General features: G+C 41.1%; 1 protein-coding gene across 3 annotated transcripts in view; it reads left to right on the top strand.

Annotated features, from left to right (window-relative positions):
- Positions 1-14,058, top strand: part of LOC141164392 (A disintegrin and metalloproteinase with thrombospondin motifs 2-like) — an 837,082-nt gene extending 823,024 nt beyond the window's left edge. For 2 of the 3 annotated variants that reach the window (XM_073649565.1, XM_073649563.1), the window contains one exon: positions 13,283-14,058. In XM_073649565.1, coding sequence (XP_073505666.1) covers positions 13,283-13,710 — 428 coding nt within the window. In that variant the 3' untranslated portion in view covers positions 13,711-14,058. The remainder of the gene's footprint in view (positions 1-13,282) is intronic. The other variant, XM_073649564.1, reaches the window with a different exon arrangement.
- Positions 14,059-15,484: the final 1,426 nt, after the last annotated feature.

Genomic DNA, 15,484 nt, shown 5'->3' with positions numbered 1-15,484 from the left:
CCCCACCTCCACCTTGCTGGCGTCTGAGTCGGAGTGGAGCTCTCTGCCCTTTACTGATCCATCCATCTGGCCCATCAAGAGTCACGCTCATTTCATCAGTCCATAAAACCTTTGAAAAATCAGTCTTAAGATATTTCTTGACCCATTCTTGACGTTTTATCTTATGTTTCTTGTTCAAAGGAGGTCGTTTTTCAGCCTTCCTTACCTTGGCCATGTCCCTGAGTATAGCACACCTTGTGCTTTTTGATACTCCAGTAACGTTGCAGCTCTGAAATATGACAAAACTGGTGGCGAATGGCATCTTGGCAGCTTCATGCTTGATTCTCCTCAATTCATGGGCAGTTATTTTGCGCCTTTTTTGGCCAACACACTTCTTGCGACCCTGTTGGCTATTTGCCATGAAACGCTTGATTGTTCAGTGATCACGCTTCAAAAGTTTGGAAATTTCAAGACTGCTGCATCCCTCTGCAAGACATCTCACAATTTTGGACTTTTCAGAGCCCATCAAATCTCTCTTCTGACCCATTTTGCCAAAGGAAAGGAAGTTGCCTAATAATTAAGCACACCTTATATAGAGTGTTGATGTCATTAGTCAACACCCCTCCTCATTACAGAGATGCACATCACCAGATTTACTTAATTGGTAGTTGGCTCTCAAGCCTATGCAGTTTGGAGTAGGACACCATGTATAAAAAGTATCAAAGTGATCAAAATACGCATTTGCCTAATTCTGCACGCGGTGTATATAATGGGGTTGGGACCATCAGTTGTGTTGTGCAGAAGTCAGGTGGATACACAGCTGATTGTCCTACTGAATAGACTGTTAGAATTTGTATTATGGCAAGAAAAAAGCAGCTAAGTAAAGAAAAACGAGTGGCCATCATTACTTTAAGAAATGAAAGTTAGTCAGTCTGAAAAATTGGGTAAACTTTGAAAGTGTCCCCAAGTGCAGTTGCAAAAACCATCAAGCGCTACAAAGAAACTGGCTCACATGAGGACCGCCCCAGGAAAGGACGACCAAGAGTCACCTCTGCTTCTGAGGATAAGTTTTTCCGAGTCACCAGCCTCAGAAATCGCAGGTTAACAGTGGCTCAGATTAAGAGACCAGGTCAATGCCACACAGAGTTCTAGCAGCAGACACATCTCTTCAACAACTGTTAAGAGGAGACTTTGTTCAGCAGGCCTTCATGGTAAAATAGCTGCTAGGAAACCACTGCTAAGGACAGGCAACAAGCAGAAGAGACTTGTTTGGGCTAAAGAACACAAGGAATGAATATTAGACCAGTGGAAATCTGTGCTTTGGTCTGATGAGTCCAAATTTGAGATCTTTGGTTCCAACCACCGTGTCTTTGTGCAATGCAGAGAAGGTGAATGGATGGACTCTACATGCCTGGTTCCCACCATGAAGCATGGAGGAGGAGGTGTGATGGTGTGGGGGTGCTTTGCTGGTGACACTGTTGGGGATTTATTAAAAATTGAAGGCATACTGAACCAGCATGGCTACAACAGCATCTTGCAGCGGCGTGCTATTCCATCCGGTTTGCGTTTAGTTGGACCATCATTTATTTTTCAACAGGACAATGACCCCAAACACACCTCCAGGCTGTTTAAGGGCTATTTGACCAAGGAGGAGAGTGATGGGGTGCTACGCTAGTTGACCTGGCCTCCACAGTCACCAGACCTGAACCCAATTGAGATGCTTTGGGGTGAGCTGGACCGCAGAGTGAAGGCAAAAGGGCCAACAAGTGCTAAGCATCTCTGGGAACTCCTTCAAGATTGTTGGAAGACCATTTCCGGTGACTACCTCTTGAAGCACATCAAGAGAATGCCAAGAGTGTGCAAAGCAGTCATCAAAGCAAAAGGTGGCTACTTTGAAGAACCTAGAATATAAGACATATTTTCAGTTGTTTCACACTTTTTTGTTAAGTATATAATTCCACATGTGTTAATTCATAGTTTTGATGCCTTCAGTGTGAATGTACAATTTTCATAGTCATGAAAATACAGAAAAATCTTCAAATGAGAAGGTGTGTCCAAACTTTTGGTCTGTAATGTATATATACATACATATATTTTATATACACTGTGTTGCAAATATTTTCTCAGATTTTCCCAAATTATCTATATGAATTGCAGTCATTGTAATTTTCCAGTCAAATAACTATTAGAGTACAATTGGAAGGTTTTTGTACAAACTGCCTATGATAACAGTATATTTTTAAAAAAATAAAAAACTCAAACTGCACTCAAAATGCATGTTCCAAATTATTGTGCACAGCAGAGTTTTCAACCTTTTCATTTTAATAAAGAACAAAAAAATGGTCATTTTTGAAATTATAAGCATTAGCAGGTTATTGCAAACTGAAATCGAACAGTTTTCAACTCAAAACTTTATTCTAGGTGATGTTACATTTGCACATAGGACCACTTCTGAACTCTCTCGTCCATTGAATTTGTCAGGTTTTGGATGGTTTCTGCTTCAATTGTTTTGCATGAGGACAGAATACCCTCCCAGAGCTGTTGCTTAGATGTGAACTGCCTCCCGCCATCATAGACACTCCTTTTGATGATGCTCCAGAGGTTCTCAATGGGGTTGAGGTCAGGGGAGCATGGGTGCCACACCATAAGATTGTCCCCTTTTATGCACATAGCAGCCAGAGATGCAGATGTGTTATGTGCAGCATGAGACGGGGCATTATCATGCATGAAAATGATCTTGCTGCGGAATGCACGGTTCTTTTTCTTGAACCATGGATGGAAGTGCTGTTTGAGAAACTCAACATACATTATGGAGTTCATCTTTACCCCTTCAGGGATCCTAAAAGAGCCGACAATCTCTCTCCCCATGATTCCAGCCCAAAACATTACTCCACCTACTCCTTGTTGGCGCCTTAGCCGTGTTTGCATGGGGTATTCATCCACCAGCCATCCTCCACTCCATCCATCTGGACCATCGAGATCATTTCATGCATGATAATGCCCCGTCTCATGCTGCACATAACACATCTGCATCTCTGGCTGCTATGGGCATAAAAGGGGACAAATTTATGGTGTGGCACCCATGATCCCCTGACCTCAACCCCATTGAGAACCTCTGGAGCATCATCAAAAGGAGTGTCTATGATGGCGGGAGGCAGTTCACATCTAAGCAACAGCTCTGGGAGGGTATTCTGTCCTCATGCAAAACAATTGAAGCAGAAACCATCCAAAACCTGACAAATTCAATGGACGAGAGAGTTCAGAAGCTCCTTTCGGACAAAGGGTCCTATGTGCAAATGTAACATCACCTAGAATAAAGTTTTGAGTTGAAAACTGTTTGATTTCAGTTTGTAATAACCTGTTAATGCTTATAATTTCAAAAATGACCATTTTTTTGTTCTTTATTAAAATGAAAAGGTTGAAAACTCTGCTGTGCATAATAATTTGGAACATGCATTTTGAGTGCAGTTTGAGTTTTTTATTTTTTTAAAAATATCCTGTTATCATAGGCAGTTTGTACAAAAACCTTCCAATTGTACTCTAATAGTTATTTGACTGGAAAATTACAATGACTGCAATTCATATAGATAATTTGGGAAAATCTGAGAAAATATTATTTGCATAATAATTTGGAACACAGTGTATATGCGCAGACACAGTATCTTTAAAAAAATGCCACTGGAGAGCAAGGTATGCGCACGCGCTGACGACTTTGGTGCCATTTTCTTGAAGAATTCTACTACAACATCAAGATAGCAGTGCGCACAAGCTGGCCATTGCCATTATCCCTATGGCCGGCACCTGTGCACTGCTATGTTGACATTGTAGTACATTACTTTGTTAAAATGGCGTCGGAGTCAGCGCATGCGCATACCGTGGTGTCCAGCGCCATTTTGTTGAAGACACTTTATGCGAATTTGCAGACACAATGTCTTCAAAAAAATGGCACCAGATAGAGCAGTATGCGTACAAACTCACTCCGGCGCCATTTTATTGGTTTACGGAGAAGTTTTTGCTGAATAAAAAATTTGGGTTTTCAGCAAATATGTTAATATTAAATGAAATATTAAATTAAAAATGTACCAATAAAAATGCTAGTCATAACCTAGATGCTGTACATTCCACGTATATGCTAATCACACACCAGACTCATGTCACATACATGCCAGTTACACATTAGACATATAACACACACATGCCTGTCACACACTAGATATCATCCAAAAACACTAACCATTAAAAACATGACACGAACAGCAGCTCATAACACACATCACTTATTACTAGCATTATAAACTTGTCACACATCCTTCACATTCTTATACTTACTTGCTTTCTTCAGCAGGAACACCATAGACCGCTTAGCACCTAGTCACTGCTCTATAAAGCCTAGCCACTTCTTGATTAGGCTCCGCTCACTTAAAGCACTAAGCCACACTCCCTCGCATAGCTGCTGCCCAGGATTTATATTTCTGCTTTACATATTTGCACCATTGTTTAACTATACTTTCCTGCACTACCACAGGCACGAGCCCCCTTCCACCTCTCGGTGCAGCCTTGTGCAGCTTAGCTGGCTGTATATCTGCCCTTGCTATGGATGCAGATACTATTGAAAACTGTGACAGAGTCTATGCCCCACCGCTTACTCCGGTAATTCACAGTCTGCATTAGCCCTGTGGCCCATAAGAGTTTGGGATTTTACCGTAGATGTTAGAAGACATGATGACACCACTTCATCGTGTCACTTCCACCAAGTAGTGGAAAACACAGAAAAAGTAGAGAACCCCTATTTTTATTGTTGCAGCCCAGTTTGATGAGTTTTTGTTTTCATCCAAATGGGCATGAAAGGACAGAGGCGGAAACGTTGTCATATTACTACGTGGAGGCACAGAGAGGGCACTTTTATTGTAGGAATATAAAGGAGGTATTGTTAGTATGTGGTAGCACAAAAGGGACATTATTACTGTATATATATATATATATTTTTTCAATAATTGTCATCATAGGTTTAATAGCAATATTTTCTTAGGTCGTTGAAGGCTTGTTTTTTTTTTGCAGGACGAACTGTGCTTTTTCTGAAGGCAAATAGATTGGAGTGCACCAAAATACCATATATAGATTAAGATGCCGGTGCTATAGCCTGCATTGGATACAAAGTCATGCAACAAGGGAGAGGAAAGACCAATGCAAAGGGAAGGCTATACACACCAAAATGAAAAAACAATAATTTTATTAGTATCAAATCAGTGCGCACACATGCAAACGTTAAAAACATTTAAAAACGATCTACTTATGCAGTTCTTCCTCATCCACCTTCTCCTTGATCATTTGATGGGATTATTCACTCTGCGGTTATTGCATTTATGGCTTATCATATGCCCTCTCATAGGGACATTTAAATTTATTGATCTGCAATTGTCATATGATCATTCAGGGATTTTTTATTCTGGTATGGTTTGACTTTATGATATGTGTATATGCTTTCCCAGAGGGACACCCTGGGTAATTGCATTGTGTTAATAAGCACTAATGGTTGCTCAAATACAATTATGCTCAAAAGTTTACATACCCTGGCAGAATTTTTCCTTTCTTGGCCTTGTTTCAGAGAATATGAATGATCGCAAAAAACTTTTTCTACACTCATGGTTACTAGTTGCGTGAAGCCATTTATTGTGAAACTACTGTGTTTTCGCATTATAAATCTTGATGACAACCAAAAACATCCAAATGACCCTGATCAAAAGTTCACATACCCTGGTGATTTTGGCCTGATAACATGCACAGAATTTGACACAATTGGGTTTGAATGGCTACTAAAGGTAACATCCTCACCTGTGACCTGTTTGCATCAGTGTGTGTGCATAAAAGCTGAGTGAGTTTCTGGGATCCAGAACAGACTCTTGCATCGTTTATCCAGCCACTAACGTTTCTGGATTGTGAGTCATGGGGAAAGCAAAAGAATTGTCAGCGGATCTATGGGAAAAGGTAGTTGAACTGTATAATACAGGAAAGGAATACAAAAAAATATCCAAGGAATTGATAATGCCAGTCAGCAGCATTCAAACTGTGATTAACAAATGGAAAATCAATGGCTCTGTAAAAATCAAACCACGGTCAGGTAGACCAACAAAAATTTCGGCCACAACTGCCTGGAAAATTGTTCGGGATGCAAAGAAAAACCCACAAAAAACATCAGCTGAAATTCAGGACTCTCTGAAAACTAGTAGTGTGGCTGTTTCAAGATCGACAATAAGGAGGCACTAGAAGAAAAATGGGCTGCATGGTTGAGTCGCCTGAAGAAAGCCATTACTGCGCAAATGCCACAAAGTTTCTAGCCTGCAATATGCAAAGCAGCACAGAGACAAGCCTCAAAACTTCTGGAACAAAGTAATTTTAAGTGATGAGACCAAAATGGAACTTTTTGGCCACAACCACAAATGTTACATTTGGATAGAGGTCAACAAGGCCTATGATGAAAGGAACACCATTCCTACAGTAAAGCACGGAGGTAGATCACTGATGTTTTGGGGATGTGTGAGCTACAAATTCACAGGAATCTTGGTAAAAGTTGAAGGAAAGATGATTGCTGCACTTAAGTGCAAATTTGCCTCCAGTATTTGCTGATAATCAGCCCGGAAGCTGCGCATGGGACGTACTTGGACGTTCCAACATGACAATGATCCAAAACCCAAGGCCAAGTCAACCTGTCATTGGCTACAGCAGAACAAAGTGAAGGTTCTAAGGTTCTGGAGTGACCATCTCAGTCTCCTGACCTTAATATCATTGAGCCACTCTGGGGAGATCTCAAGCGCGCAGTTCATGCTAGACAGCCCAGGAATTTACAGGAACTGGAGGCTTTTTGCCTAGAAGAATGGGCAGCTTTACCATCTGAGAAAGTAAAGAACCTCATCCGCAACTACCACAAAAGACTTCAAGCTGTCATTGATGTTAGAGGGGGCAATACACGGTATTAAGAACTGGGGTATGTGAACTTTTGATCAGGGTCATTTGGATGTTTTTGGTTGTCATTAAGATTTAGAAAGAGAAAACATAGTAGTTTGACAATAAATGGCTTCACCCAACCAATAACCATGAGTAAAGAAAAAGTTTTTTTGTTATCATTCATATTCTCTGAAACAAGGCCAAGAAAGCAAAAATTCTGCCGGGGTATGTAAACTTTTGAGCACAACTGTATTTCATTGAGGGTTAACCTGACCATCTATTATATGTGCAATGATGTAATTTATGCAATGATTGAATTGTTATTGTATACAGCATATACGGACATGGTATTTGGCCGATCTAACAGAGCTGGAAATGCTGAGCTGGATACAACCCCACCAAACCACTGACTGACAGTTTTCTGTCTACACTATATATTAACAGAAAGCTGCTAATCAGTGGTGGGAGCCTAGTTGGACTAGGTGGCACGATGCCATGTTGTCCCGTAATGATAATCTCATGCTGATAAAACACTGATTGTATTGAAACAGCAAAATACAGACCAGTAAGTCACACATCAATAAAATCGGTGTCTTTTCTTCTACATCTTGGTGCTCTCAAATTACATAGCAAAAAGCTGCTGAGAAATTTTCTTTAATATATTGTATTAATGCTTGAAAAATTATATGAAGAAACTGCTCCATCATGAAAAAAAGTTGCAACATGTTTTGTTACAGAGCCCAACAAATAGAAAAAGAGACACTAAAAACCACTTTGGTTATTTAGTAATTTAAAGAGGTTGTCCCATTGCAACTTACTTTCAACCATAGGGTGAGTGATGTGTTAAAAAATGTCATTGGAACAGGAGAAGATATGTAAAGTTCTGTTTCTCAGTCACTGCCCCAGTCACTGCAGCTTTAACCTCATGTTGACAGCGCTGCAGTCAGTTACTGAGCTCCGCGACTCATGATCATGCAGTGTTTGGTTGAAGTGCGGTTCACATGATGGAGACAGCGCTGGAGCTGGTGAGGGCAGGCAAAGTTATTTTTTTTCCATATATTTGAGCCTATGGACTAAAGTTAGTTTAGAGAAAAAGTTTTAGAAAAGGGACAACTCCTTTAAGTTAAAAAAAAAAAAAAAATCAGCAATATTCCCACTTTAAATATTTATGGCAAATCTATGGGATAAGCTAGAAATTTTTCATAAGTGTGGGTCCCTGCTATGTGACCTGCACTAATCTTTAGAACAGGGGTCCCCAACTTCTTTTCTCTAGCTCCTCTCCACTTCAAAGAATTTTTCCACACACATTTTGAGGTGGATTCTTCACTGCACACAGTCATTTGCTGATGTGGATTTTCAGTGCATACATCACAATTTCTCTGAGCAAAGTCCAGAAGAACATCTACATATTATATGTGCAGACTTTGGTGTGTGTTAAAAAGTAAATGAACAGATTAGCGGATTTGTGTCGGCAGCTTTGTGAGAGCCTAACTGCAGGCCGTAGCTATAATTCCATTGATTTAAAACTAGATGGAAATATAAGGAATTCTCCAATATTTATGCTCTCTACCTTTTGCTCTTTGTTCTTTGTTTTGTATTATTACTTTTCTCTCTAGTCTTTTTTGACTAGAGAGAGACCACTTCCAGACCAAAATTATGTAAAAGTGTAAAAATATATATAATTTTGTTAGTGCTACAAAAATAATGCAAATTTGTAGCCACAGATATTATCAGAGGTGCACAAAGGTCTTTGTCAAGGTGGAGGATGGGGAAAGATTTTACAATGGGGCTTTCCCCAGACAGAAAGCGCTTAGCCCCATTCTTATAGATCCTTCTACGCCTGAGTGATGACATGATGTGGTTGTCAGTTATCAGGGAAAAAGGTTCATAGCTTCCTATTTCCAGTATTGAGATTTGCAAAAATGTATTCCCTGCAAATCGAAGATTTGAGGAGAATTTGATGAAGTTGGTGAATTAGAATTTCAAAAAATGATTGAACCCCTTACAATTTTTTAGAAGCCAAGGAGTAGAAGGACGGCCTGTATCTGATACCAATAATAATATGAATAAACCTTTTACAAAAAATAAGCAAAAAGTTAGATCAGACAGACTCGGTACAAGCAGTAAACTACAGTGGGAATAAGGCATTCATAGTGGGTGAAATCATAATTACTATTACCTAAATTTAATTTACAGGTTACAATAGCCCAGGCAGTGAGCTCCCCCTCAGACTCTGATGCACATTTCACCCCAGGCCTTCTTTTGAGGGTACTGATTTGAGAGGAGCAGTGAAAGTTTATACTACAGAACTTAAGTACCTGTGAAAGTTTCTCAGATGCATAAGAATTATCATAGTGTAACGGAAACTGTGTCCCCCACATTACATGCCACCTGTCATTACCCCAGAAGAGAGACTAAGGGTGCAAGCATGCGCCATTCAGGTTGTCCTGTATATCAAAGCACCTTCATCCTAGTTCTTCTGTTTCGGTAGGGAAGAGTGGACCTATGGAAGTTCGGGTTCTGGTCTACGACTTAAACTTTATTCCAAAGTTTGGTTCGGGTACCAGAATTGTATCCGAACTTGAACCAGAACCCAAACCCCATTGAAAACAATGGGAACTTGAACTTTTGAGCTGGAAAATTCTCTGTCTCTCCCCTCCCGGAACTCCGAACATTGCAATGGACTTCCGGGAGAAGTCCTTGTTAGGAATTTAGCACCAGTCACTAACTTTTAAGTTCAGGTTCGCTCATCTCTACTTGCTAACACTAGTAGCAGATGCTACACCACTAAAACAAATAGTCCTTAGGCAGTTCTGAAAATAATAGTAACTGAGTTAGGGTAGTAGACAACCTCTTTAAGGAAGGTCAATGAGGAATTTGGAGACTATTTGTTTTGCAGCAGTATTTGCAGCGAAAGTTGGTCCTACAAAATATAGACTCTGTGGGACTGAATGCAAATGCACATCACAATTTTCGGATTTCTATTTTTTAAACATATAGAAAACCATGTAATATTCCCATAACACTTCACGGTACTTTGTTTTGTTATATCACACAAAAAATCCCAATAGAATACATTTATGTTTGTGGATGTAAAGGGAAAAGTGGAAAAGTTCATTGGGCATGAATACTTTTTCAAGGCACTGTATGTGTGTGTGTATATGTGTGTATATATATATATATACCATTATAGAGTATGATGCTCCCAAATATTCTCCCACCTACACACACTCTCAGTATGGTATCCCCATATTGATTTCCTCCCCACCACAGTTTAACCCCACACGAACAGTATAGAACGTGATGACTCTACAGTGACACCAACACAGTATAACACCCCCCACAGCATGATGCACATAAAGTGCCCCCTTATAGTATGATATCCCCATAGTCCCTCTCTCTCTCACACACACACACACACACACAAACACACACTCACACATAGTATAATGACCCCTACACAGCATGATGGCCTTTCAGTATGCTGCCACCTAGTCCATATGACGACCCCTACAGCCCTCCCTACTCAATATGGGGACCCTCACAGTCCCCTACTCGGTGTGAGGGTCCCCAAAGTCTCCTACTCAGTATGAGCCTTCCATTGTCTCCTACTCCGTATTAGAGACCCCACATCATCCTACTCAGTATGACCCCACACAGGATAAGGATTATGAAAGTCCTCAATTCAGTATGGGAGCCCACACAGTCCTCAAGTCAATATGGAGACTCACCGTTCCCCACAGCCCCTTAACACCTCTCTGACCTTAGACGTATCAATATCGCCTGGTAGTTAATAAGCTTTGACATATGGATATTTTTAGGCGATTTTGCACACACAGAGGGTGTGTGCACGATCACCGCCAGGTGTCAGTTGACAGCTGATGGCACTTTAACCCCTTATATGCTGCGATCGCAGCTTTTAGAGAGCAGACAGAGGGACCGAAACCCCTCTGCTCTTGGATCGGAGACCGTGCGACGTCATTGTGGGGTCCCGATAGTCATGACGACATCTGGGTCACCAGGCACTAACAAGTTAGTTAGATCATGAGCTGTGCATGATCTAACTAACTTTTGTCTGCAGCACTGACATGTTATAAGGTATAGCAATGCTCCTGCACTGCTATACCTTATAAGTGTGATCAGACTGCAGAAAGTGAAAGTCCCATAGTGGAACAAAGTAAAAAATTAATATTCTGGAAAAAAAAAAAAAATAAATAAAAGTACACATATTTGGTATCGCTGCATCCGGAACGATCCAAGATCCAACCTATAAAACTGTCCCACTAGTTAATCCCTTCAGTGAACACCGAAAAAAAAAAGAGGCAAAAACCAATGATTTATCTTCATACCGCCGAGCAAAAAGTGGAGTAAAACGTGATCAAAAAGACTAATGTAAATAAAAATGGTATTGCTGAAAACGTCATCTTGTACCGCAAAAAACAAGCAGAAAAATAAAAAAGTTATAGCTCTCAGAATAAAGCAATGCAAAAATAATTATTTTTTCTACAAAATTGTTTTTAATGTGTAAAAGCACCAAAACATAAGCTATATAAATGTGGTATTGCTGTAATCGTACTGACCCAAAGGATAAATCTGCCTGATAAATTTTACCACATATGTAATGGCATAAAAAAGCTAAAAAAGAAAACAGTTCCTGAATTGATGTTTTTGTTCTGCCCCCCAAAAATCAGAATAGATCAAAAAATGTCATGTGCCTGAAAATGGCACCAATAAAAACATCAACCCGCCCCGCAAAAAACAAGCCCCCACATGACTGTCGGCAGAAATCTGGAAAAATTATAGTTCTCAAAATATGGCAATGCAAAAGCCAGTTTTTGCAACAAAAAAAGCTTCTTTTAGTCTGTGACAGCAGGCAAACATAGAAACCTGATATAAATCTTGTATCGTTGTAAACGCACTGACCTGAACAATAAAATTGTCTAATCACTTGTCTAAACCGCACAAAGAACAGCGTAAAAAATAAATAAAACCAGTTCTTCATCTGCTGTTTATTTGTTCATTCTGCCTCCCAAAGATCACAGTAAGTGTTATGGGTCCGAGTGGTGGAACCTCTGTGCTTCGGTGCAAGGAGGGACCAGAGGGGCATAACTAAGTGCCTTCTCAGACCGACCCAGGTCACACGGCGGCTTAGTCGACTCTATGAACCAGGGAGGGACCGGGCAGGTGGACCAGGTGCCACTCTGGGACTGACCTTGTGTGAGAGCAGGTGACTCCCACGGATCAGATGACAGGAGCTGACCGGTACAGCGGATGAGCATGGCAGAAAGGCTGACGGGTGGTCCGGGTAGATAAGCAGGCTGGTACAGCAGATAGCCAGATGGGTGCTCCAGATAGGCAAGCAGGCGGGTACGGCGGATAGCCAGACAGCTGCTCTAGGTAGGCAGGCTGGCGGGCACTACAGGTTACTGGCAGGTGCTCCAGGTAGGCAGGCTGGCGGGCACGGCAGGTTACTGGCAGGTGCTCAAGGTAGGCAGGCAGGCGGGTATGGCGGATAACTGGCAGGTGCTCCAGGTAGGCAGGCTGGCGGGTATGGCAGGTAACTGGCAGGTTACTGGCAGGTGCTCCAGGTAGGCAGGCTGGCGGGCACGGCAGGTAACTGGCAGACTGGCAGACAGGACTGTTAGACAGACAGGCGGGAAGGACTGACAGGCAGCAGGACCTGAAGGCTGAGCACACAAAAGAACTCGGTGTCCACCGCTTGTTCCTTAAGGTGTCTTAATGCCAAGTGGTGGACACCGCGTTCCTACACAACTATATTCCACTTGCTCAAACTAAGCCATTCTGTGACCTCAGCCCACTCCTGGCAAATTTCATCTCTTAATACCGTACACTGACGAAGGTCCTAGGCGACCGAAATGTTTGTAGTCTGTATTATTTACTTCATTAAAAACAAGAAATTCTATTGAGTCTCCGAGTGCCGGATTTTACTATAATCAAAAGAGATGTCAGGGATGCTGGTGGTAGACGTGGTTCGCCAGGCTCCCGTGCTGCCCATTTATTTGTTCATCTCTCTATTTTACAGTAGTTAGGATGAAAGGCTGCAAGATTCTAGATTAGAAAGTGATATGATTGTTACAATGATAGTGACATGTAGGATGAAAAGTTAAGCTTTATCAAAATTTCTTAAAAATGTTTAAATCATGTTTTTATACTAAACATTTTTTAAGGATGCACTTTCCTTAAATATAGATTCTCTTTATCTTAAGTCCATTGTACTTGCTCCACTCTGGATAAACATTTCATTTGTTTGGATACTTGTTAGATACGTGAATTAGTAAGATTTTTATATTTTTAGCATTTGAATTTGTAGCCATTCTAATGTAATTTTTCTCTCTTTTAGTAGAAAATTGTCTTGGAGATAAATCCGTTTTCTGTCGTTTGGAAGTGCTGGCTCGTTATTGCTCAATGCGTGGATATAGCAGATTGTGCTGTAAGGCCTGCAATTCATCTCAAAATTCAAGTGACAATTATGTAAAAAATAATAACATTAAAAATATTTCCCCAGCAAATCCAACTCTTCCAAGCATTCCATCAACCATGTCACATACCCCGATTTACAGCACACAGATGCCTAGTAGAAATGCAAGTGACAATCTGCAAGACACCAATAGAGTAGATGTGCTCTACAAGACCAACAGACTTGACAATGAAGTTCCCCCTCCTAATCCCCTGCCACGCAGAAGGTCCATGTTTGAAAAGACAAAAAACCAAAGGATTCAACAATTGATTGCTGAGAAATTACAAGAGGCTAAGAAGAAGCTGCATTAATGTCAACTTAAGAGCATTTTCTACGAAAATGAAAGAATTGGCAATACACAAGACTCACAGACTGTCCAAGGCATTTCTGACATTACCATGTCATGCAGTTGTAGCAAATATTACAAGTAGCAGGTAACATTTTCAGGATATAGACTGACATTTCCTTAGTTATATTAGTAAGAAATCTACAGTGATCTTAAAGGGTAACACCATTGTTTACAGATGCTTTTGGTGCTGTTTTTTTATCAGTTTGTCTACATTTACTACAATAATGCTATTGTCACATGCTCATGTAAAAGTGTAAATCATATCTATTACTGTTTGTAAAAATATACAATTAGAACATTTTGCAATGAATTGTTTTGTGCTGCTCTCATTTTCTCAGACTGAATGTGTTTTACTTTTCACAGTGATCACTAATATATTATTTCCTAGTAATTTTATACAGTATATGTTCCTTCTCACTGGGGAACACAATTTTCATTTTGTTAGATCTGTTTTTCTCTATCACAACAATTTTTTAAGTTAGAGGATACCCTCCCTTTGTCTCTAAAACTATACAAAGTGTATGTTCAATGGAAAATAATGCAAAAAATAACCCAAATGTACTATTTATTTAAAGCTATTTTGCTCATACAAAGGATATATTGTTAAATTGTGTGCAAGTAGTAAAGTTAGGTTGCAGTTCAGGTAAAAATTTACGCTTATAGCTTTTTCCTGAGTGTTCAATCTGTGGACAATCTCACCTAATGCTCCAACAATAGTCAATCTTCATATGTGCAGCCTACCCTGATACTGTCTTTCCATGACCTTCAAATCTTGGTGGAATCATTCACCTTGCTCATCACTGACTGCAGGGAAATTAGCAAGATGGCTATGCAGAAAATGCACCTCGATGCTCATGTTGCAACCAAGCATTTTGTAGCTCTCCTAGAGTTTCTGGATAATTTCAGTTTAATTACCGTATTTTTCGGACTATAAGACGCACCGGACCATAAGACACACCTAGGTTTTAAAGGAGGAAAATAGGAAAAAAAAATGTAAGCAAAAACTGTGGTCATGATGCCCTGTTATGGGGGAGGGGGTCTGCTGCTGACACTGGTATTGGGGTAATGTCCCCCAATTCTGTTAATATCCTCCATCCTGGTATGTATGGCCCCTCCTTCCTGGTATAAGTGGCCCCCATCCCATCCTGTTATACTTGGCCATCATCCCCATCCTGGAAAGCATGGTACCCCTTGATTCCCCATCCCGGTATGCATGGCACCACTTTATCCCCCTGCTGGTATGCATGGCACCTCTTGAGCCCCCATCCTGGTATGCATGGCACCACTTGAGCCCCCATCCTGGTATGCATGGCACCCCTTGATACCCCATGCTGGTATGCATGGCACCTCTTGATACCCCATCCTGGTATGCATGGCACCCCTTGAACCCCCATCCTGGTATGCATGGCACCCCTTGAGCCCCCATCCTGGTATGCATGGCACCCCTTGAGCCCCCATCCTGGTATGCATGGCTCCCCTTGAGCCCTCATCCTAGCATGCATGGCACCCTCTGAGCCCCCATGACGCTGCCTACAAAAAAAAAATAAACAATCATACTCACCTTCTCTCTCCTCCAGCGCTGTCCCGCTCTGCTACTGACTGTCACTGTGTGAGCCGCGCATGGCAGGGTGCGCATGGCGTCCCTGCCATGCACCCTCACACAGTGTGAGACGCTGTACTGGAATAGTCACTGCTCCCCACACCGGGACTCTGTGCGTGGGGAGCACTGACCATTC

Source organism: Phyllobates terribilis, unplaced genomic scaffold (genome assembly GCF_046119375.1).
Source record: "Phyllobates terribilis strain yellow unplaced genomic scaffold, ASM4611937v1 Scaffold_10__3_contigs__length_209671492, whole genome shotgun sequence".
In the NCBI taxonomy this organism is placed as follows: Eukaryota; Metazoa; Chordata; class Amphibia; order Anura; family Dendrobatidae; genus Phyllobates; species Phyllobates terribilis.
This window is presented reverse-complemented; position numbering and strand designations above follow the sequence as displayed.